Genomic DNA, 22,096 nt, shown 5'->3' on the forward strand with positions numbered 1-22,096 from the left:
GAAATAATTGTCATCTGGTTTAACGGTGTTCAAGTTATATTGATCAACTTGTAATTTTCATAGCTAGATGAATGAAACTGTATCCCAATTATTTAAATAAAACTCCACACTAATACCATGCATGTAATAGACCTGCAGTTTGGAAAAATTCCAATGGATACATGTGAACTAGTTTTCACAGTGAGCTGTCTTCAGCGAAATACTGGACAGAAATACTCATTTGCTTGTTGGGATGACTGTTAAAATTTAACTAAGGTTATTCTAAATATAGCGCTTGGTTCATTACCACAACCAAATTTTCATTTCTACAGGGTCAATCATGACATTTCTATTATATTTTTAGAAAACTCATTAATTTAAGATTACAGAGGCAAAAATCTTTAAGTGAAATATGCACAAAAATATTATCACTATGGCAAACACGTGTTCACCTACCCATCATTATGGTAGATTGTGTATATCTGACAAAATAGTGTGGTGCTAATAACACTGATGTAATTCTAAATTAATTACTTTATAGCAGTAAAGATACCATTAGAATTTTCATAGGTTTTAGTTGAATTCAGTAAATAGGAGTGTCAAGACTGTTTGTGAAATGTGTTCATGCATGTATCGTTCGGGTTTTCTAAGTTATTTCAAACTCCCACTAACCAAATATTTGCTGGAACAAGTAAGAAAGACTGTGACCGTTAATTAAAAAGTAAGAGGGACCATTGCCAGTTTATTTGAGTAACAGTTCTTTTAGAACTGCCTTGCGCACGGATGACGACAGCCAAAGTGGGGGGAGTGACCCTTTCTCTTATGATTACTTGAAATTACGCAAACTGACATTGTGAAGTGCCTTACGAGACACAGTTGAGTTTCAGAATCATCCCTGGTACTTCTCTACCAGAGGTATTCTTCCTCCCATTTGACAGAAGAGGAAACTGAGGCACGGAAAATTGGTACAGGAAAGGTACCTCCCAGGCACCGCCAATTCTCACATTCAGTTTGTAGCCCAGTCAGAATGCAGCTTCACAAACACAAATTTGTGAAAATACGTGCTGATGGGAGCACTCTAAATTTAAAAAAAGAAATCAAAACCTGTCGTGTTTTCCTCTTTATGTGCATCTGTCTGGGAGGCACTTGGGTGCCTCCTCGAAGTCGGGGAGCTTCCTGACTTAGTGACCCAGGGAAAGGGCCCGCACTTGGCTGTCTGACCCTGACACAGAGGACCACCTCTCTGCAGCTCCACTCCCTCGTCTGCAAAGAGGCTCCTGTGAATGATCACGCACGTCTAGGTCTCCGCCAATAACACTTCCGTGAAGGTGGGTGATGGCCGATCCGGGGTATGCGAAATAGTCCCAGACTGTGAACATGTCCTGAAGACACCACTCCCAATGGGAGGGAAGGATTTTTTTTTCTAACAATTGGAGTGCGCACCCAGGGAAAGGGGCAGCCTACTCCCCCCTCTACCATGTTCCCAGCCCAGCCGGGTGCCCCACAGCCTGGTGGATCAAGTCAATAGGCTACAGACAGCAGAACTTGGGGACCCAATCTGCCCTATCACATGGCTCAGCTATTTGGAGACAGGAAGTGATCCTCACCTCCGGGCTCATACTGTAAACCAACATTGATTTTTGCTGAAGTGTTCATGAATATTTTGGTCATTATTACATAAAATGATTTATTCCTGGGTTGAATGTTGAGCTCAAACAGTTGGCTCAGGTGTTTCAGTAGAAAGGAAAAAAAAAATCACAGACTTAGGTGGGTTTATACTTAATGAAATATTCATAAAGTTCAGATTCTATTAAAAACACTGGAAGGCTTTCAATGAAAAATGTAAGTGGAAAAGGCAAGACGCAAACCCATGATACTGCAAAATCTGTGCATTCTACCTACGGGCCCAAACGTGTAGTCTGGAATCAAAACTAGCGACTGGAACTGCAGTGAGCTCTTTAGCTCTTTTAAGCTTCAGTTTCCTCCTCTGTAAAATGGGAAAGTAATAGTACCTCTGTCATAGGGCTGCTGAGAAAATTAAATAATCGAATGCATCCCCTACAGAGACAGGCAGAGAGCAGGCTCGCCCCCAATTCTAGCTGATGTTATTAATGCAGACATAGTCATAGTATGCATCGAAAACATATAAAGAAATGAAATATACTGAAATATTAACACTGGTTTTAGGTGAAACAAAAGGTTATCTTTGCTTCTACATACATTGTTTTACAACTTGAAGCATTTTGCATAATGAAGATATCTTATGTTTTATTATACAGGGACAAAACAGGTTTGTAAAAGAGCAAAGGAGAAAACTTTGTCTACGTACCACTCTGCTCTCTCTCAACCCCAGTAGCCAGCAAGTCGGGCTCTCCGAGGCTGATGTCATTGATCCGCGTCCCTACGCACTCCATCTGGAGCACTTTGCACCATTCGTCAGCCTCGAGATCTGCAGAAATGTCCAGAAGACGAACCTGTAAGCCCAGCGCCTGCCTCAAAGCTGGAAGCTGAAGCCCTCCCTGCCTCACACACACCTGATTCACAAGCAAAGGTCTTGGAGGTGTCGTCATTGAAATAAATCCCTACGGCGTGTTTCTTGGTGCTCTTCGGCAATCGAGCCACGTTCTTCACGTTGTTGAGTTCTGTGACCTGAAAAAACGGACAACTGCAAGTTCGATCACGCTCCCCGAATGAGTGCTTCCCATCCACACCCCCAAAGTCCAAGCAGACAGCAGGAGGAACACAGCTGGGTGGAAAAGCGTGGGTTCCTTCAGTGTTTTCCTTAATCCACCTCCCCTTCCTACGGCTCCGGCACTTCTGGAGGCCTGTGATGTGGCAAGACTCACCTTCCTAGAAGTAGAAAGCTTGTTCTAGTTGTTTTATTTATTTTTTACCCGCCAAAGACTCTACCTTCCCCATGGTTCTGTCTGCCTGCATCACAGTGAACGGCCTTTCAAATACTCCCAGTTAAGGAAACGCCCCACTGACCCTGAGCAAAAACCCATCCAATTCATAACTAAATTATCTCACTGTTTGCCAGCCACAGGAGGAGTGTCGGGTCTCTCAAAAACACCCTCCACTCAGCGTTCTAGTCCTAGATCCCAGCACAGAGAATCGGTCTGAAGTGTGCGCCCACTCTCGGACCACCTGGCTTCCCGGGGCTAGGCAACCTGTTTTACTTAGAGGCAGAGAACTCCGCGTCAGTAACGCCTTGTCGCTATCAGTAAGGAAAGATTGCCCATTAGACACTGTCTCCTGCCTCTCTCCCACCACTTCTTGGTTCCTTTAGCACTTTTACAAACCCCTCCCCTCCCACGTGGGATACTGCTTATTGTGTTTCCAAAGTGGCTGCACCTCCTCTGGTTATGACCAGGTCCCCCGCTGAGGTCAAGGGGTCTGAGAATTGGCTCCTGCCTGACACAAGGTTTCCATGGCTTCAGGGTAGAGTATTTACAAGATAGATAACTCTTCCCCACCCACAAGTTTCGCCTCCCCTTCCAAGAGCTCCTTGGTGTTACAGGAAAGAATGTGCTTACCATCCATCTTTGCCCTCAGTCACCTTCAGTCATGGGGGCCATTTCTTCCACCTATTGCTCTACATTCAGTAAGTGCCTGGCTCCAGAAATAGGCGAGGAGCAAAATAAATACCCTCGACGAGCAGACTAACATCATTAGTTTGCTTCCCTGTTTTTGTTTTCTTTTGTACCTCCACTGGCTCTCTTTATAATATAAATGCAAACTTCTCAGCATAAAAATCATAAAAGTTGCTGTAGACCGAATGTTTGTGCCCCTCCCCTGATCCATAGGTCCAATCCTACCCCCCCCCCCCCCAGCTAAGGCGATGGTGTTAAGAGGTGAGTCCTTGGGGAGGGGCTTAGGTCATGGGGGCGGAGCCCTCCTGAATGGGGTTAGTGCACGTGTAAAAGAGACCCAGAGAGCTCCCTGGTCCCTTCTGCCCCGTGAGGACACAGCAAGATCCTGTTTATGAACCAGAAAGCAAGTTCTCACCAGACACTGAAGCTGGCAGTGCCCTGACCTTGGACTTTTCTGCCTCCGGAACTGTGAGAAATGAACTTCTATTGTTTATAATAACCTACCCAGTTTATGGCATTCTGTTATAGCAGCACAAATGGACTGAGACAGTGGTCCCCAACCTTTTCGCACCAGGGACCGGTTTTTCCACGGCCGGGGGCCGGGGGATGGGACAGGAGGCAGAGCTCAGGTGAGATTCCCTCATGGCCCAGCTCCTAACAGGCCACAGGTAGGTACCGGTCCACAGCCCAGGGGTTGGGGACCCCTGGATTAAGACACCAGTGTTCCCCAAAAGCTTGGCAAGCCAGTCTCTCTGGTGGCTCAACACTACCTGTCTTATTCTCCAACTACACCAAGTCCCTTAGAGTTTATGGGATAAAACTGTTCATATTTGATGTATGTTTGCGCCACTGCTGCCACACGAGTCTCTATCGTTCTGCCACAACTACTTGCTGGTCTCTCCACTCCCACCTTAACCCCATTGATTCACTATGAACACAACATCCAGATGGACTTTTCACAGTGCACGTTGGATTCGAGCATTTCTATGCATAAAACACTTTGACGACTTCCCACGGCACTTGGGGCGAAAGCCCAAATCCTTAATATGACCAACAGGACCCTCTGTGGCCTTCCCCACAGTTGTCTCACCAGCCTTCTCTCTGTCACCTTTGCCTCGTGGCCTATGTCCCAGCCACACTGGCCTTTTTTCTTTTGTTCCCAGAAGGGCCCGTGAGTCTCCTGGCCCAGGGCCTTCCCCACTCCCCCCTGACTTTGCTCCCACTCACCTCGCAGGGCTTAGTTTAAACCTCAGTTCCTGCAGAGCCCTAAAAGACAAACCCTGCCCCTCCCCCCCCCGCCCCCCCCCCTTCCCATCTATTCTCAGTCTCCAGGCTCTACCATCTGCCGACATCTTTTCCCTCAGCCTGCTGATGGCTATAAGGGCTATGGTTCAGTGCCCGTCTAGCCTGCAGAGTGGAAGTCCCATGGGCTAGGGACAGCATACGTTTTGCTCACCACTGTGTCCCCTGAATCTAACACACCACTTGCTGCACAGCAGAAACTCTATCAACAGGTGTGGACTTGAACAAAAGAACACACCCACCCACAAATGTGCTTGCAGGGCGCTTCTCCAAAGTGAGTGCCTCCCTCTCCTGCCTCTTTTCTCCAGTGAAATTTCCCTTCTCCTTTAAGGCCTGCTTCCTCTGGGAAACCTGCCCCGACCTTCTTGTAAATTAATTGTTCCTTCCTCTCTGCTTCCACGTATGATGCATGAAGCTGTATTCTATTATCCGCTGTTGTGATTAATCCATTTATCTCTCCAGCTCGCAGCCAGACATGAGTCACCTATCAGTGACTTACTGATGGACTCAATCAATGAAAAACAGTCCTATGAGGGCCAACACTGGCAAGGCCTGCACCACACACCATGCTCTGTGCTCAGGCTATTCCTGTACAGTCTGATCTGCACAAAACCCTCGGAGAAAGACAGTATTGCCAGTATTTTCAAGATGACAAAACTGAGGCTGAGAAAGGTCAAAGTCAGGTGCCCACGTTCACAGCTAAAACATGGCAGAAGCAAGTGCTGAAGGAGGCAATGCAACCCTGAATCCTATGCTGTTTGGCTGCCTGAATGAAATCCTAATGACCAACTCGAAAAACGTCCAGCACAGAGAATCTTCAGCCCCGGAAGTCATCTGCTATTTGAGGGCCTCTTTCTTTTCCCAGGGTAGGGGTGGACATAGGATGTGGGTGCCCCAGGCTTCACGCTGACCCCCTACGGAGTCCCTGTATAAGAGTGGTCTACCCCCATCTGAAAGATGGCGACTCCCAAATGTGTCATGGCATTACACATCCGTTAAGGGCCAACGGGAAGGAGTAAGTCACCCGAAAGAGTCAGGAAACGTAGGAAGAGCTGCATGAGTCAGAACACAATTACCTGTCTTGGAAATTGGTTCAGATAATAACAACCTGGCACCCCCACACAGGGGAGGGGACCAAGTGTTCCCAGAGCTGGCAGGGTTCCGTTTCACGGGTGGAAGGGAAACCAGGTTCTACAGCGATATCCCTAAATCAGAACCACACCTTAGCCAGCACCTGTGCGCACATACCTGCAGCCACCCCCAAACCCACACACACTCCTTACTTGACAACAACATCCATCTGGACTAGCCCGTGAGCCTTCCTCAAGGTACATGGTAAAGCGGCAATTACGAGAACTAGCATCGCAGACATGTGTACAAGTCGGTAACACTTTCATAAGACGCATGTATTTCCACCATCGCTCCGTTTGGTAATGAGAAAACCAAGGCAGGACTTTTTTTTCTTTAATATTCCTTTTACAAAGATATAATGTGCTCCTAAAGAATCACGCTTAAAGCAAACACAGATTTTTATGCGGTCTCAGATTCTCATTGAATATGAATAAAATTTTAAATGGGGGCTATGTAAGTGTACCTGACCATCCAAAATGACTATGGGGTCCCCAATACTACCTCAAAGGGATGCGCCTCAGGACCAAAAGCATGCACAATAACAACTCTTTCAATTCACCTTCCACTTGAATTTCGTGTCTGTTCTTTATGCCTCAAATCAGCAAGACATTATTTCCTACCAAGCTCAAAACTTTTTAGGGAAACTCCCTCCTGAGCCTCTGTAGTTAGTGATTTTCATTTCCTCCCACTGTGCAGAAGCAGAGACACACCATACACTCTACGTGTACTGTGATGTCTTCATCTACAGATTCACAAACACAATGTAAACATTTCTTCAAGGTATCACAGCATCAAGGAGGGACTACTTAAATACCCCTGTTCTAGAACTACATTCCTTCTTCAAGAATCTCTCTTGCATTCACTCCATTCATTCATTCATCAAATTTTTAAATTAATGGCTCAAAAAAACAACCCAGGTGACAAGCAGTGGACCTACAGGCCACAGAGTCACCCAGAACAGCTCTCATTTGCTTGGCAGAGGCAGGACAGCAGATTTCAAGAGAAACTTGGTAAAGATTGGGTTCCCACTTTATGTCCTAGAGGACACTTCTGCACGGGACCTTTGGGGTTTTCTCCCCCTTCTTTGCCCATTCCATAATTGCTTTTCCTAAGAAAGACAATAAAGACAAATTTCAAGTTTCATGACCAAAATCTAAAATGTGTCTAAGAATTATGACTTAATGGACAAAGGACCAGTTCCAAGAAAGGTCTTAGGTCACCTCTGGTTATACACTTTCATTTTTAACAAGAAGGGTTCTGCTAGTTGGCCATAAATAAAAAGTCATGTTGTTATTAAAAATTGTATCCAGACAGAGTTTAAATATTCTAACAGGCCCTTTCATATAACCTCCATGCTAAGACAAGAGCAGACAAAGAGAAGCAAAATAAGTTTGTTGTCTGGGCTGTGAGTTGCTGGTTACTGTGTAAAATAAATCTGTGATCCCTCAGTGTATTAGTTTCCTTTTTCTCTTCCAAGGTATATATTTAAGTTTACTGAATCCAGCTACACCATCAAACAAGACGAGAAACAATCTGTATGGTTTACTGAAAATGTCAATATTAGAAACTTTGAAATACTTGATTTTCTCCAGAAATTGGATGTGTACTTTCCAAAACCCATTGTTAGATTCAGGCTTAACCTAATTTTGTATATCCTGGGCCAATTCGATCCTTGGACTAATTGAAAAGTCATGGAACATGGTGTCTCCTAGAAAAATCCACTGATGATAAGATCACAAATACTAAATAGGAAGTTCTGTGATCTATGAGGTATGTTTCTGAACATGAGGTTGAAAGAGATTAGGTAAAGAGAAGAACTGGCAAGAATTATTCTCTCTCTAGAATTTGGAATTATGTAAAGTCAGGCCAAAGGCGGATTCTGCACCTCACAGCAACCTTCCTTTCCTTCTCTAGATTGAATTATTTGTTCACAATCGTCCATTCCCCCTCGGCCCTTGTGACTCTTTCCCGATGAGTTTGGACTTGGTCACACAACTGGCTTTGGCCAACAGAACGGGAGCTGACATGCCGTGTCCGTGAACTGAAATGCGTGTGTCATTAGGTCAGTTCCTCTCTCCCTGAGCTTCCACCTTCCACCCTAACAGCATCCCTCTCTTTCTTCCTGGATCTCTGAATGTGCAGACAGATGGATCTCAAGGAATCAGACAAACCCAGCTGTGCTCAATGTACTCACACTCAACCCAGGTCCCTCACGCAACAAGGGCAGGAGGTAAAAATCACGTTGCTATAATCTAATAAGATATTGGAATTGTTGCCACAGCAGACGTGGGCTAATACACCCTCTGTCTGATTTCCTTTTGACCAAGAATTTTCATAGAATTTTTTTTTCGCGAGTCCCACTGTAAACCAACACTGCCTCTAGCACACAGGAGACCAGATTTCCCAGTCAGACACATAATAACACACTAGAACACTGGTCATCAGTTTTATTTGAGCAGTTAAATCATTTTGTTTTGTTTTGTTTTTAACCCTTCAAAGGAAATCATACAGTGTCGTGTTCAACCGAAGTAGAGCCAATCTCATCAAATGAGGGAACGGGTCCCACCCACCCCTCTGCTCAACAGTAATAGATAGAAATCCACTTCTCAGGAGGGAAACCCACCCACTTCCATCAACTACAGAATGTCGGATGGTTACAATGGGATATCCTGAGTCCTCAGGGTGCTACAGCACCCTTGGTCCTGTTCTAATCCCATTACAAGGATGAATTGTGAGAATCAGAGAAGAGACCATTATAATTTCACAGATCACAGGGAAGGGTGGAGCCACACCCAAAGCCGGAACTTGTGCTTCTCTCTGTGTATGTTTTTCCTAATACTACATTCCATGACATGTGCTCCTTAAAAAATACTAAAAAAAAAAAATGAATGGATAAATGATTGGGTGAATAAAGGAACAAACGAAGAGAAGTAAAGATGTCAATGGTTTTGGAGACAAACACATCCAAGATATTTCTGCCCCTCATAAGCCATCCCATTAAAGGTGTAAGGGGGGTAAAATAAGGAATGAAAATCTTAATTCCTAAGTAAAAATAAAGTATTTGTCAACCCATAAAAAAAAAGATCATCTGAATTAAAATCTTTTCTACTTGGACCTTAAAATGTTGAAGAGCCCTGGCTGGTGTGGTTCAGTGGATTGAGCACCAGCCTGAAAACCAAAAGACCGCAGGTTCAATTCCCAGTCAGGGCACAGGCCTGGGTGGCAGGCCAGGTCCCCAGTTGGGAGTGTTGAAGAGGCAGCTGATTGATGTTTCTCTCTCTCTCTCTTTCTCTCTCCTTCCCCCTCTCTCTAAAACATAAACAAGTAAAATCTTTTTAAAATGTTGAAGATGATCCAGCTTTCCAGAAAGCACCCGCTTCTATGTGGGTACACATGGCACCATGGTCTGTACCCAGAATTATGCTCTAGTGAAATTCTGCTTGGGACACCCAGCACAGGAATCTAAATATCAGGTAGTCTGGGTCAAGAACATACAGGAAAGGACAGAAATCTCAAGACTACAGGCCAGAATCTTGACCTGTGTACACACCTGCATAGCTACCACCCAGATGGACAAATGAGACATTTCAATCAAAACCACCACATACTGGGTCGGTACCGCCCACAAATAAATCCACCACTCTGACCTTCATCACCAATGGTTAGTTCTGCCTTTTTAAAACCTTTGCATAAATGGGATCATATTGTACGTGTTTTTATGTGTCTGGATTCCTTCACCCACCACATGGCTGCGAGACTCATCCCTGCCGTCACATATTTAAGACGTTTTGGCATCTGAGTAGCAAGTGTACCACAGTGTGGGTGACCACGTTGTTTTCGTGAACCTTTTTGTTTGCTGTCACTTAGGCAAATCTCTTGCAGAAAAATGCATTACCTAATTTTGAGAAATATATTGTTGGAGTACAATATTATCCAATCTAAGCCATTGTCTTTTAATACAGATGTTAAGTCAACTTAAATTAATTTTTAGATTGACATTTTTGAGAATTATTTCAGTCCTCTTTTATTCTGATTCCTTTATGCTTCATTTTTTTCTAAACAAAAACTTTGGATTTTCTCTTTTTTTTTTATCCCCCTGCTTGTTGCTCCAGGAATTTTGAGTTCATCCTTTTCTTTTCCATGATTTTATTTTGAAGATTTTCAAACAGGAAAGCTGGAAGAAAAATACTGGACTACACCGTTTTACATAAGGGACTTGTGTGGATTTGGGTATCCAGGGCGTCCTGGAACGAACCTGCGGAGGGACAACAGTACAACGTACACCAAGCACACAGGATCAACAATTATCAACGTTTTGCCAACTTGATTTTATTTGCTTCCTCTCTCTAAGCATACGCATATGAGTGCGGGTGTGCGTCCATGCATACCTGCATACGCACTTGGTTCGGGTTGAATTACTTGAAAGAAAATTGCAGGCATAGACACAACTTCTGCAAATATTTCTTACAAAGAACAAGGTTCTTATCATCTCAGTGTTGTTTTTCACAGCTAAGAAAACAGGCAAGAATTCCTGTATCATCTAATTTCCATCCCATATTCAAAGTTCCCTGAAAGTCCCCACATGTCTCTTTGAGCTGAGTCCCACACCCTCCACTGTCGCCCAATCCAGGATCCAATGATGATGTGGACATTGCATCTCTTCTGATATCTGAGTCACTTTTTATTTAGACGAGTCCCCAGATCTTGCAAATGGCACTACCATTTTGAGATTATGTCGGTAAACTGTTCCAGTGTTCTAGGTGTTTGCTTTTCCACGGTGCCCTTAACTTTTCTAACCCCAGCAATTCTTCTGAAGTGGAAGTTACTCGGAAAGGTTCGAGGAGATTCAGGTAACATTTTTGTTAAGAACCCTTTGTCAGAGAGGCCATGGGCTTCACACTGCCTCTCGGCAGGCATATCGTGTCTGAGCATCCCTGTATTAGCGAGGCTCAGTCTGATCTCTGGGAGGTAGCCACCATTTCTCTCCATCGTAAAATATCAATTCTTCTACTGGTTTTTCAGTGATAGTCTGGTGTCTTGTGAATACCCTGTTCCCCAACCATCTTTCAGGGGAAATGTCTTAGCATCCATGGAAGACTCTTATCTACAAAGAACTATGCTTTTTAATCCAATTGGTTTGTCAACCTGAGTGCATACAAGTATGATTGCCAGGTTCAAGATAAACATAAGCCACTCTCACTACTCCCACCCATACTGCTTTTTATGAAAGTAATCTGGAAACACAGATCACAGATATTACTAGAATCACTATTATTATGCATTACTTCAAAATGTGTAGCTACAGCATTGAATCAGGTGAGCAGTTCAACTCTGTAGAATTCACTGTTCAGCTGGTATAAGTGCCCACCGTACATCCCATATGTGTTCCGCCACCCTCATCCTTGGTTTTAACGTGGATCTGTCCATCGGCGAGCTGTTGTAGACAACTGAGTAGCTCACCCGAGAAGGAAGCCATGCCACTGTGACTTTACACAACCATCAGTCCCTTCACGGCCATGTGGGCAGGGACAGAGCCAGGTAGCTGTTACTACCACTGCAAGTTCTGACTAGTTGGTTAGGATCTGAAGAACACCGTGCCCAGGTGAATGTGGGGGTCCGTTTAGGTTATACTTCTGGAGCCTGTAGAGAAGGGTTCTTGGTGACTCTTTGCTTCTGAAGCTTTTGGGGGGTACCTGCGTAGCATCTTATCGGAGCCTTCCAACCCTCCCCTTGCATTGAGGCAGCCTCCCTCCCATAGACACTCAGGCAGACGGGGAAGGCGGTCCAGCTCGCCCTTCCTGGACCAGCGTGGGGATGACAGAAGGTCACTTGGCTGGTGAAGTGCTTTTGGCTGCGGCAGGTTGATTTGGTCGGACGGCCCTGCCTGGAAATCAGTCTGAACAAACTTGGGTTTACTTTTCTCAAAATATATCACAATTGTGCGTTCCTCCCACACACTCTGAGTTCCTCGGAGAGAAACGGGTTTCTCTCCATAGCTTGAATAAATAAATCTGCACACCGATGTCTCCATATAGGTCCTGCTCGTTGACTGGACAAGCTCTTTGGCACTTCCAGAGTGCTCCCACGCGCCTCTATGCAAATACAGCCTGCCGCCATGCACCTTTATTTCAGGGACACCTCTCCAGAAATAAAGGCAGTGCCCGATTTATCGCTTCCTTATCTTAAAAGCCTAAATGACGCCTATTTTATTTACGTGGTCTCTTTGTCCCAGGAAGCAACATTTCTCTGTGTAACCCCTTCTTTTGTCTAGAAACACTCTTCCTGTAGCCACGCTCTGCTAGTCACAGATTCGCCTCCTACTGACACCATTCTGGGGCATGCCCACATTCTGTACTTCTCCTCTGCTTTAACTTCCTCCTTAGCACTGAGCAGTCACACTGACCACAGACTGGATATTTACGTACGGATTTCCTTCTTGTCTGTCGCTTCCCCGGATCTCCAGGGCCCAGAATGAGCCTCCATGAGCACATGTTACATGTTCTCCTGCGGGGACAAGGAGGCTGTGGCACAGTGATGCCAGTCCCGTGCCCAGGGCCGGACAAGTCCCAAACAGGGCAGAGGCAGGATGCGACTCCAGGCAGGCAGACCGTTACTTACTGCCAGATGTAGGGTTCTGTGCACTTCATAGCAATCACGTTATGTAGTTTTTCACACTGCTAGCTACTGCTGCTTGTCTGTGCCCACCGTACACACAAGAATGCCGAGGCTTCCAGCGGTTCGTTTGTTCACCCAGCTGGCCAACAGGTGGACTGAGACTCAAACACAGGTAGCCTGACTACCCTCCACTGAACCACCAAATAAACCACCAGATGCCGCCAGATGAACACACAGAAAAGGCACAGAGAGGCCGCCATGCCTGAGTGAGGCCTTGTTATCCGTCAGGTGGTCATGAAGGGCACTCAAGGGCTTATGAGGCAGAAAGACAAATTTCTAGGCAAAAGGAACCACAATGCACAATCATGCAACTGCAGTCTGTGTGAAAAATCCGGAGCAGGTGGGCCAGGGCCAGCTCCTGAAGGGCTGGCGCCGCCGCTGGGAGTCCAGTGTGACTCGGGAGGTCCGAGGAACGAAAACTGAAAGGTTTTAGGCAGATAAATGAAAGGGCCACTTCTGTGTTTTAGAAAGACTCTCTCGTAGAGCAAGTGGTCTGCAACCTAGGGGAGGTTTTCACACCCCTCTCCTCTGCACGCGTAACAGTAGCAATGTCTAGAGACGTGCTAGGTTGTCACAACTGGGGGTGCTACTGGAATCTACTGGATAGAGGCCAGAGATGCTGCTAAACATCCTATAATGCACAGGGCAGCCCCCCACAATCGAAATGTTAATAGTGTTGGGGTTGAGAATCCCTGATCCAGTAAAAAATGGAGAATGGACAGGCTGGCGCATTATGGAACTACAGAGTGACCGTCACATGGAATTGATGATAGCGGCGCCCCCTGGAGTTAAGCAGTGAACAGCTGGCTTGGCCATCCATGGTGGCCTTAACCTTGGGAAGGATGGGAGCCTGATCTGAGGGCAGAGATAAATAAGATCTAGAAGCCAGCAGACGATCAGGCAGTTGGTGGATTACAACTGTAGCTTGGGCTGGAACTGGAGGAATGGAAAGACAGAGAGAGATTTAAGATTTACTTAATTACTATGCAGTTCCTGGTTTCTAGTTTTCTGATTATCCAAAATACCAAGTCTTATGACTCCATCAAAAAAAAAAATATTCAACACTCTCTGAAATTTCTGATAAATCTTTAAGTATGCCATCCAATTAGGAACTCCCAAATAAGGACTGTCAAATTATTTTGGCTGTTTAAAGCCATACTCCAGATGTCTTATTCATCATAAGTGATAATATTAATTGACATAAATGTTTAATAGCCACTGATTAACAAAGCAGCCATACTTTAAAACTTTAATTTGCTATCGATATAGTTCCTGCATTAACAACTCGGAAAACAATTACAAATTACACAATTCAATTTTCCAAATGGATTATTTTGTAACTAGATAGAGAGACTGTTAAATTTCCTCTGGTGTTTCAAGAGAAGATTAAGACAATCGAATTTTTTAAAAATACATTCCCTTGAGTAACTGGTACATTCCTGTCAGAATTATGCGATTAGTACACATTGTGTGGGAATTTTAAGTATGTGTCTGGTATGCTACAAAGTCAAAATCCATTTAAGGAAACAAGGATTTGATTTCCAATTTTTCTCCTTCTTTTGCTTATAGTAATGTACAGATGATGATTTATTTATATTTACAGAGTGAAAATGAGACCGCTACCTAAAAAGGCAATTTGCTGTCTTGCTTTTTTGTAGGCTGCATCCTAATTATTTCCCCCTTATGGGACTGAATGAATTAAGTGAGCAATTCGCTTCATATATGCAAATTGCAAAGCTCTGCAGAAGCTTCCAATTGCTTTATTCGTTGTTTTTTTTTTTAAATAAAGTCATTACCCTGCTGAAAATGAACAGGCATAAGCCCCTTTAACTTTTGTAGGTTGTCTTTGAAAATAAAAGTAATATGAAAGCAATGTATTTGGGGGTCCATAATGTTTCCTCAAGTAATAAAATGAATAATCAATTACACTATTCTTACTATTATTGTTTTTGTTGCAATACTTGTTTTTATATTACTATGTGTTGAAATTTCAGAGTACTCTCAAATGCCCTAATAAACATTTCTGTTAAAAATTTCCAGAAGATTTCTTACATTGTGCTCCAAATCTTCAAACGTTTCCATATTGTCTTTCCTAAGAAGAGTACCACTGGTCTGAAGACACAGTGCCAGCAAGCAGGGACAGGCAAATGAAAGGAGACGTGCTCAGGTCTAATCGCCAGTTGTCACCACAAAACATTCCTCTTCACGAGTCCCCCCTCAGGACCCCGCACACAGCAGTCTAAGCAAACATTTTACAGAGGATTTCTTAAGAAAGAACCAGTCTAGACAGTGACATCCCAACCCCAGAGAGAAGGTTCCATTCTTTCCCAAAATACCCACATGCCCTCGGCCACTTAAAATAAACTGGACTAGTGCCTGTGTGAGTCATAAATTTGAACTGTCTCCCTGAAGACTGGGTCTTTATCTGTCCATGTGAAATAACTTAAGTAATCCATTCATTGTGTCTTCCTTAAAAAGAAAAAGCCACACATGCCAAAAAGAAAGAAAGAAAGAAAGAAAGAAAGAAAAGAAAGAAAGAAAGAAAGAAAGAAAGAAAGAAAGAAAGAAAGAAAGGAAGAAAGAAAGAAAGAAAGAAAGAAAGAAAGAAAGAAAGAAAGAAAGAAAGAAAAAAGAGCAGCACTTAAACTGAAAAGTCTGCACCTGAAATGTTTGCAGAGAATGGAATCTGGGGCAAAGGGCACTTTCCTAAGCCATCAATGCGAGTGTGATTTTGTGTCACCTTTCTGGACACAATTCGGCAGTGGTTACAAAAAATTGAAGGTGTGGGGGATAAAATCCCCCGATCTCACTTCTAAGGCTTTTCCTTCCAAACAGATTAACACAGACACATAAAGGTTGTCACCATAATACAATGTGTATTAACAAAAAATGGGAAACATTTTGTCTGCCAATCTGGGTGTTTTTAAACGGATTAAGGTATACCGTTATTAAAGGTTACTCTAGAACTGTTAAGCTAATGAAGTGTCATCAATACGCCACTAATTATTGACGTAGACTTATGGTCAAAGAGCAAGAGAAAGGGGACTGGTGTGATTCCCGTGGCCACTTAATGTATCTCAGAACCCATGACATTCTGACTCTGAAAGAAATTGCTGCTAAAAGTTACAGAAGAACTACAGACGCACTCCCAGTGTCCTGGGACATCTGTAATTATGGTCTCCTTAAATAAGTGCATACAGTATGCAGTGAATTACTCCATTCTTGCTCTAAAAATAGGTCTCCCTACGAGCCAGACCACGTTTCTGTTTGTACAGACGGAGAAGACAGTCTGAAAATATGCGTTGGCAGCGTTGTTCTTCCTGAGGACGGGGCCCAGGGTCAGGATCTTCGCTGCTTTTACTCCACACACTTCAGAGTTGGTTAAGTTGGTTACGAGGAGCATGTATGATGTGTATGAGAAGCGTGAAGAACAAAAAAGAAAGAAAGAAAAAAGAGAGAAAGAAACCTGCAAAGTATTTTAAAGGAGGGTGAATGGATCTCCACTCTTTGTCAGCAGAAGCCCTGGACTAGTAAATAGCTCGCTGGGCCCACCACAGTCGTGATGTCTCTCAGATGGAAACAACCACTGACTTATTTTTCACTAACTTGGAAAAAACCCACCCTTTTTCTTTTGACATCATTTACAGAGGGCTTCTGTGGGGACTTGGATTACATTCGAGTGTTTCCACACAAAAGCAAAATAACGTAGAACACGTCTGAGAGATACATGCTCCTAAGGGATTCACGTAAGAAATGAGTGTAAATGAAGGGGGAGATATTTGCAATCAATGAACTTTGTACGTGAAGTTTGCTTTTGTCTTGTTCTTATTTTGCTACATATATGTGTGTTTCCTAAAAATATAACTAAGTCAAACAAACTTCCACACTAGGGACAGAGTAAAAGGATTACATTTTCATAAACCTTTAAAAAACTGAGTCTCTTCCCAAAAGGCAAGGAAAACCAACCATTTCAAATGATTGGTCAAATAAGTGAGGGATTGAAAAAATAATTTAAACTATATGATCGCTTTATCAGATTATAGGTCAAAAATGACTTACACAAGTCAAATACTTAACCCCAAAGGCTTTAAATTTAATCCAGATTAAATGAAACAATTAGGTATAAACTTAGCAAACCACATACAGGATATGGAGGCTGGACATTACAAATGCTGATGCGAGAAGGCAAAGAAGACCCAGGTGAATGGACGAGCACGCCGTGTCCGTGAACTGAGAAACTCAGCATAGGAAAAAATGGCAGTCTTCCCACAGTTTGATCTATAGGGTTAATGTAATTCTTTTCAAAATCCTAATAAGTTTACTTTAGAATGTTACAGAAAGGCACTAGAAGAGCTAAAACAAAGTTTTAAAAAAGAATAAAGTGGAAGAAATCATTCTACCAAATATTAAGGATTATATCTACAACAGACAAGAAAGTACAGTATTAGTAGACAGGTGGATACATAGCTCAATGGAAAAGAATAGAGAATCTGGGGATAGGCTCATGCTAAAACATGCAAATGATTCTTGGCAAAAGCACAAAAGCAATTTGATGGGGAAAGAAAACTTCCCAACAAACAGTACTGGAATAATCAGACAGCCATCAGTAAAAAGAAAGAAACTCAATCCACACCTCACACCTTATACAAAAACTAAACTCAAAATGAATCATGGACTTAAATGGAGCACTTAAAACTATAAAACATTTAAAATTTTTTAAATAACAAAACGGGGAGAAAATATTCAGAATCCAAGGCAAGGTGAAGAGTGCTTAGACTTGACACTGACAGCGTGACCCCTGAGAGTATAAACCCCAAAACGAGACCACAGCAAAACTAAAACTTCCTTCTGAAAAGACCCTGTTAAAAGAATGAAAAGATAAGCTTTGGAAAGACAGAATATATGTACAACCACAAAAGACACTAGTATTTAAACTTTATTTAAAAACCTGTCAAACACAACATTAAAAAAAAAAAATCTGGTTAAAAAAATGGGTAAAATCCCAACAGTAGAACTCCCCAGAGCCTCTATAAGTTACCGTGGATTAGGAACCTCAAAAATGGGATGGAAAAGCTGCGGTTCCCAAACTTTGACCACAGAACCCTGGTCCTCGCAGAACTCTCCTTTGCCGCACTCTCTCACGCACATTTTGGGAAACAGTAGGTTCGATAAATTGTTGGTTTCGTCCTTCTGGCCCAAGGCAAATTGAACCCTGCAATGAAGATGGAGGAGCCACAATGTGAGTGGCCTTGGAGGTCACCTTGACACAGAAGGTAAGCCACAGAGTAGCGAATCTAGGATTAGGAAACAGGTCTCCCAACTCCGGGCCCAGCACACTTCCGCCACGCCACTCACCTTGGTCTCAAAAGAAAGAGACGGTCTTCCTTCCACTCCGATTCCTTCCCAATTATTCCTCATTACAAAAAAAGGAAAACCGTGCAAAGAAAGGCTCAACCCCTTCTGGTGATGGCAAACGCCTTCGATTTCCTGAATGGAAACAGTGAGCTTGTGCTTAACCAGAAGGAACTATCTGGGTAAAGTCACTGGAGTAGTAACCCAGTTGCATTACAGTCCATCACATTCACAGCCGTCTCTGCCAGCCAGCGCCGGTGCTTGGGGCGCCTCATGCGGGAGGTAAAGAAATGAAAAATGACTTGCTCTGTGTGTGCATTATTCACATATTTATTTTCAGTGTTTGCATGAGAACACCGCTGGCTACATTTGCAGTGAGGAAAGCACCAACTTTTAAAATTCTACAGCCAATCTCTGGTTTTAACACTGCTACAAAGGATCAGGTAGGCAAAACTGGCATTTTAAAAAATATATATCTTTAAAAATGAAATGAAAGAAGCACTGTGTTCTCATAAATGCTACAGATTTCCTGCAGGACAGACACGTCCGCTGAAGTCACACCATCTCTGTATTGACCAAACGGCATAATACACAGGCCCTCATTTATTTGGGAAATGGCTTTACCTGTAGCCGAGTACACTCTGAAATCCGGTCACGGCGTGCTACTTACAACCCCAGTATTTTATTATCAAGATTCATAAATTACACAGCATTTAGATAAAAAATGCCTATCTCAAGAGTTACTCCAGCTTTTTGTATGCCCCAAGGGATTAATAGGGAATGTATCAGATCTAAAAGAATAAGGATGAATCGGCCACAGGAACTCATCAAGGGCTTGGCGGCTGAATGTAGATAATGCTTCCGTTCTAATGCTTTGAACTTTGGTTAATGATGATTAGAGATGAAAGAGAATTGGCTTACCGCGTTCCTCAAAGATTTACATATTAAATTCCACAGCCAGGAGGGCGAAGTCGGAAACAGGGGAAGTTTGTCCTCCATCTCCCCTCGCTTGCTTCACGTTCAAGGGGGAACTTTCAATCCACTTGGTCTTCCTTTGGGTCTGTTCCCCAGAAAACTTCCCAATCCTGGCCTTTTCTGACCCCATCCTCACTCCCCCATTTCTTCCAAACCAAAACCTCCTTTTTTCCTGGCTTTAGATGTCTCAAGTACCGATTTTCTCCAGCAAGCTAAGCAGAAGTTTGAAACAGGGACATCTCTATGTATTCTGTGTCTTCTTCTGATATTATTCATTGCAGTCCAGCCAATACTGTGAAAAGTGTGTACCATGTGTTAGGTACTGATAACTAATAGAGAACCACGCCTAGCCCCCTCTTCCCCCCTAAAAAAATCTCTGCCCTTAGGGACCTTCTTGTATGGTGGTCAGGTGGCGAGGTCAATTAAAGACGTAAATACCTAAGTGTAAAAGAGAAAAATAAAGGGAGTTGCGGTGGGGGAGGTGTCAAAGGATTCCATCTAAAATAATGGGGTCAAGAAATGGCTTCATTTTGTGAGAAAAACTCGAGCAATGACTTGAGCCAAGGAAGGAAATGAGCTATGTGAGTATTTGCTGGGACAGGATTCCAAGGGGAGAGAAAAACAAGTTCCAAGGTAGGATGTGCTCGGCAGACCCCAGGGGAAGCCAGGAGCCCAGGGCGCCTGTCCTGAGTAAAGAGAACTGGGGAAACGATGCAGACGATGTGAAACAGGCTGCGGGGAGTGAGATCAAGTGAGTGTGGGGTCCACTACAAGGACCCGGCTGAGGGCCGTGAGCTGGACTATCACGATGTGATTACACAGGATGTGACAGAGTCTTAGAGGGCTGAGAATCCTAGGGGCCTGGACCACAGCAGTAGCGGCAAAGGTTTCGAGAAGTGTTCGGAGTCTCTATGCCTATTGAATGCAGAGCCAACACCATTCGTTGGTGGACTGAGTTTGGGGAGTTTCTGTAAAGTATTCCTTGCTTGTCCTCTTCTCTTCGGTATGTATAGGTCTGCAAGCAAAGCGTAGCCTATTTCCTTATTTTTCTACTTTCTGAAAGGTAGGTAAAGGGGACGGTGCAGAATCAGGTATTTCCAGATGTATGTGGGATTCCACCCAAACGAGGAAGTGCCACGCACAAGGACCAGACAGAACGAGAGTCTGTTCAGGCTGCTATAAAAAAAATTACCATAGTAATTTATTGTGTAAACCAAGGTGTCAACACGGGTCCTTAATAAGATGCTGCAAAGTCACCACTTTTGCAGAATTTGCATGAAAGGGGAGATTATCCACTTTCCCTCACTTAGCCACATGTCTGTGCTGGATCTACTGATTTTACATAAATAGCAAGTAGCCCCCTGGTAAATTCTCACCAAATGCAGATAAGAACCTTCAACATGGAAAAACTAAAACAATGAAAATGTTCTATCATAAAAATAAGCATGGTCCCTCCATAGTCAAAAGAGTAGCATTTTCCCAATACAGGAACAGCCAGAGCCTTGGGGAAAAGAAGTATTATCCATGGCCTTTCCCACAATTTCATGAAAATAGAAAATACATGGGCTGTCCAATAACAAAGACCATGGAAATACTGCCATGTAGCGGGAAAGACGTGGCTAATCTGTGAATCCAATTAGTAAGTATACCTTGTATTTACCTGAACTTTCTGCTCCTGAATGATGCATGTTAACACACAATGACTATTTTTAGCAAGGAAGTCTCACTACTACTACTACCCTTACTGCTAAGGAAACTGGAAATCTGAATGAAATTTGCTCATCAAACCTAAAGAAAAAAACTAGTGGTACTTCTACCTCCTCCACCAATCACCTGTTTCCCAGCTTCCCCCAGCCCCCACCGCAGTCTCCTCTCCCCAAGCTCTGAATGAGGGTCTGTAATGCACCAGGCGCTGTGCTAGGTTCCATGAGATCCAATCCTTACCCTCGGGGGGCTTTGATGTTGGAGTAGGGTCTACTATGCAACTTGAAAATTTACAAAACAACATGATAAGTTCTTACACTAGAGGTTGGAAAACAACAACAAATAGCAGGAAACCACTAAGGTGACTCTACATTAGGCAATTACTATTATTATTTTGTGCATTTTTAACGGTTGTTCAAATACAGTTGTCTCCATTTTCCCCCCACCACTCTCCCCCTCCCCACCCTCAATCCATCCCCCCTTTGGCTTTGTCCATGGGTCCTTTATACATGTTCCTTGATGATACTTTCCCTTCTTTCCCCTGTTATCACCCTCCCCACTCCCCTCTGGTTACTATCAGTTTGTTCTTTATTTCAATGTCTCTGGTTATATTTTGCTTGCTTGCTTGTTTTGTTGATTAGGCTCTACTTATAGGTGAGATCATACGGTATTTGTCTTTCACCTCCTGGTTTACTTCACTTAGCATAATGCTCTCCAGGTCCATCCATGCTGTCATAAGTGTTAGTAGCCAATTATTTTAAACAATTAGCAAGTGGACATTATTTCAGAGATGTTTTGTGCTTGGAAAAAGAAAGATTTGTACTTTGGTCAAATAATCTAGACAGGTTTCCAGACACAGTGAATTTGGGTCACCTACCTGTGAAGAGATTTCTGGAAGCTACAGCAATGGAGTCTTACCTTATGATAACACCTAAAATATGCAGCTCGTTCATCAGAAAACTTCTCCAGTCTCTTTGGACCTTTGCTGGAGGCTTTCTTGAATACTAACCAGCATCGCTGATAAATCTGAAAGAAAGTATGAAGACTGCGCTCAGCTTCACTACTCACTCAGATATGATGTAATGACATTTGCATTTAAATGTTTTCCTTTTGATAGTTTCACCTGTGAAATATTCAGAAGCCATAAATGTGATGGTGCCTGGGGAAATAAAATTTAAAAAACCAAAATTGTTTCCACACGCGTGTATTATGTCATTCTGACAATTACTGAAATTTAAAAAAAAGGATTTGAAGGCACATTTCTTCATGTTTTGATAACACTATCAGTAGGAATATTTGACAAAAAGTCCCAGAGATAAAAATCTCAAATCATTTCAAATAATATAGGCATTCATGGCACATGCTCTGCTTTCAAATGCAATTAA

At 43.3% G+C, this 22,096-nt stretch overlaps 1 protein-coding gene across 4 annotated transcripts in view; it reads right to left on the minus strand.

Moving 5' to 3' along the window:
* The window catches only part of DOK5 (docking protein 5), a 232,362-nt gene that overhangs the window by 40,630 nt on the left and 169,636 nt on the right, over window positions 1-22,096 (minus strand). For all 4 annotated transcript variants that reach the window (XM_053926002.2, XM_024559408.4, XM_053926003.2 and 1 more), the window contains 3 exons: window positions 21,630-21,737; window positions 2,514-2,628; window positions 2,309-2,428 (listed from right to left, as the gene is read on the minus strand). In XM_053926002.2, coding sequence (XP_053781977.1) covers window positions 2,309-2,393 — 85 coding nt within the window. In that variant the 5' untranslated portion in view covers window positions 2,394-2,428; window positions 2,514-2,628; window positions 21,630-21,737. The remainder of the gene's footprint in view (window positions 1-2,308; window positions 2,429-2,513; window positions 2,629-21,629; window positions 21,738-22,096) is intronic.

The sequence above is a fragment of the Desmodus rotundus genome, chromosome 6 (assembly GCF_022682495.2).
Source record: "Desmodus rotundus isolate HL8 chromosome 6, HLdesRot8A.1, whole genome shotgun sequence".
In the NCBI taxonomy this organism is placed as follows: domain Eukaryota; kingdom Metazoa; phylum Chordata; class Mammalia; order Chiroptera; family Phyllostomidae; genus Desmodus; species Desmodus rotundus.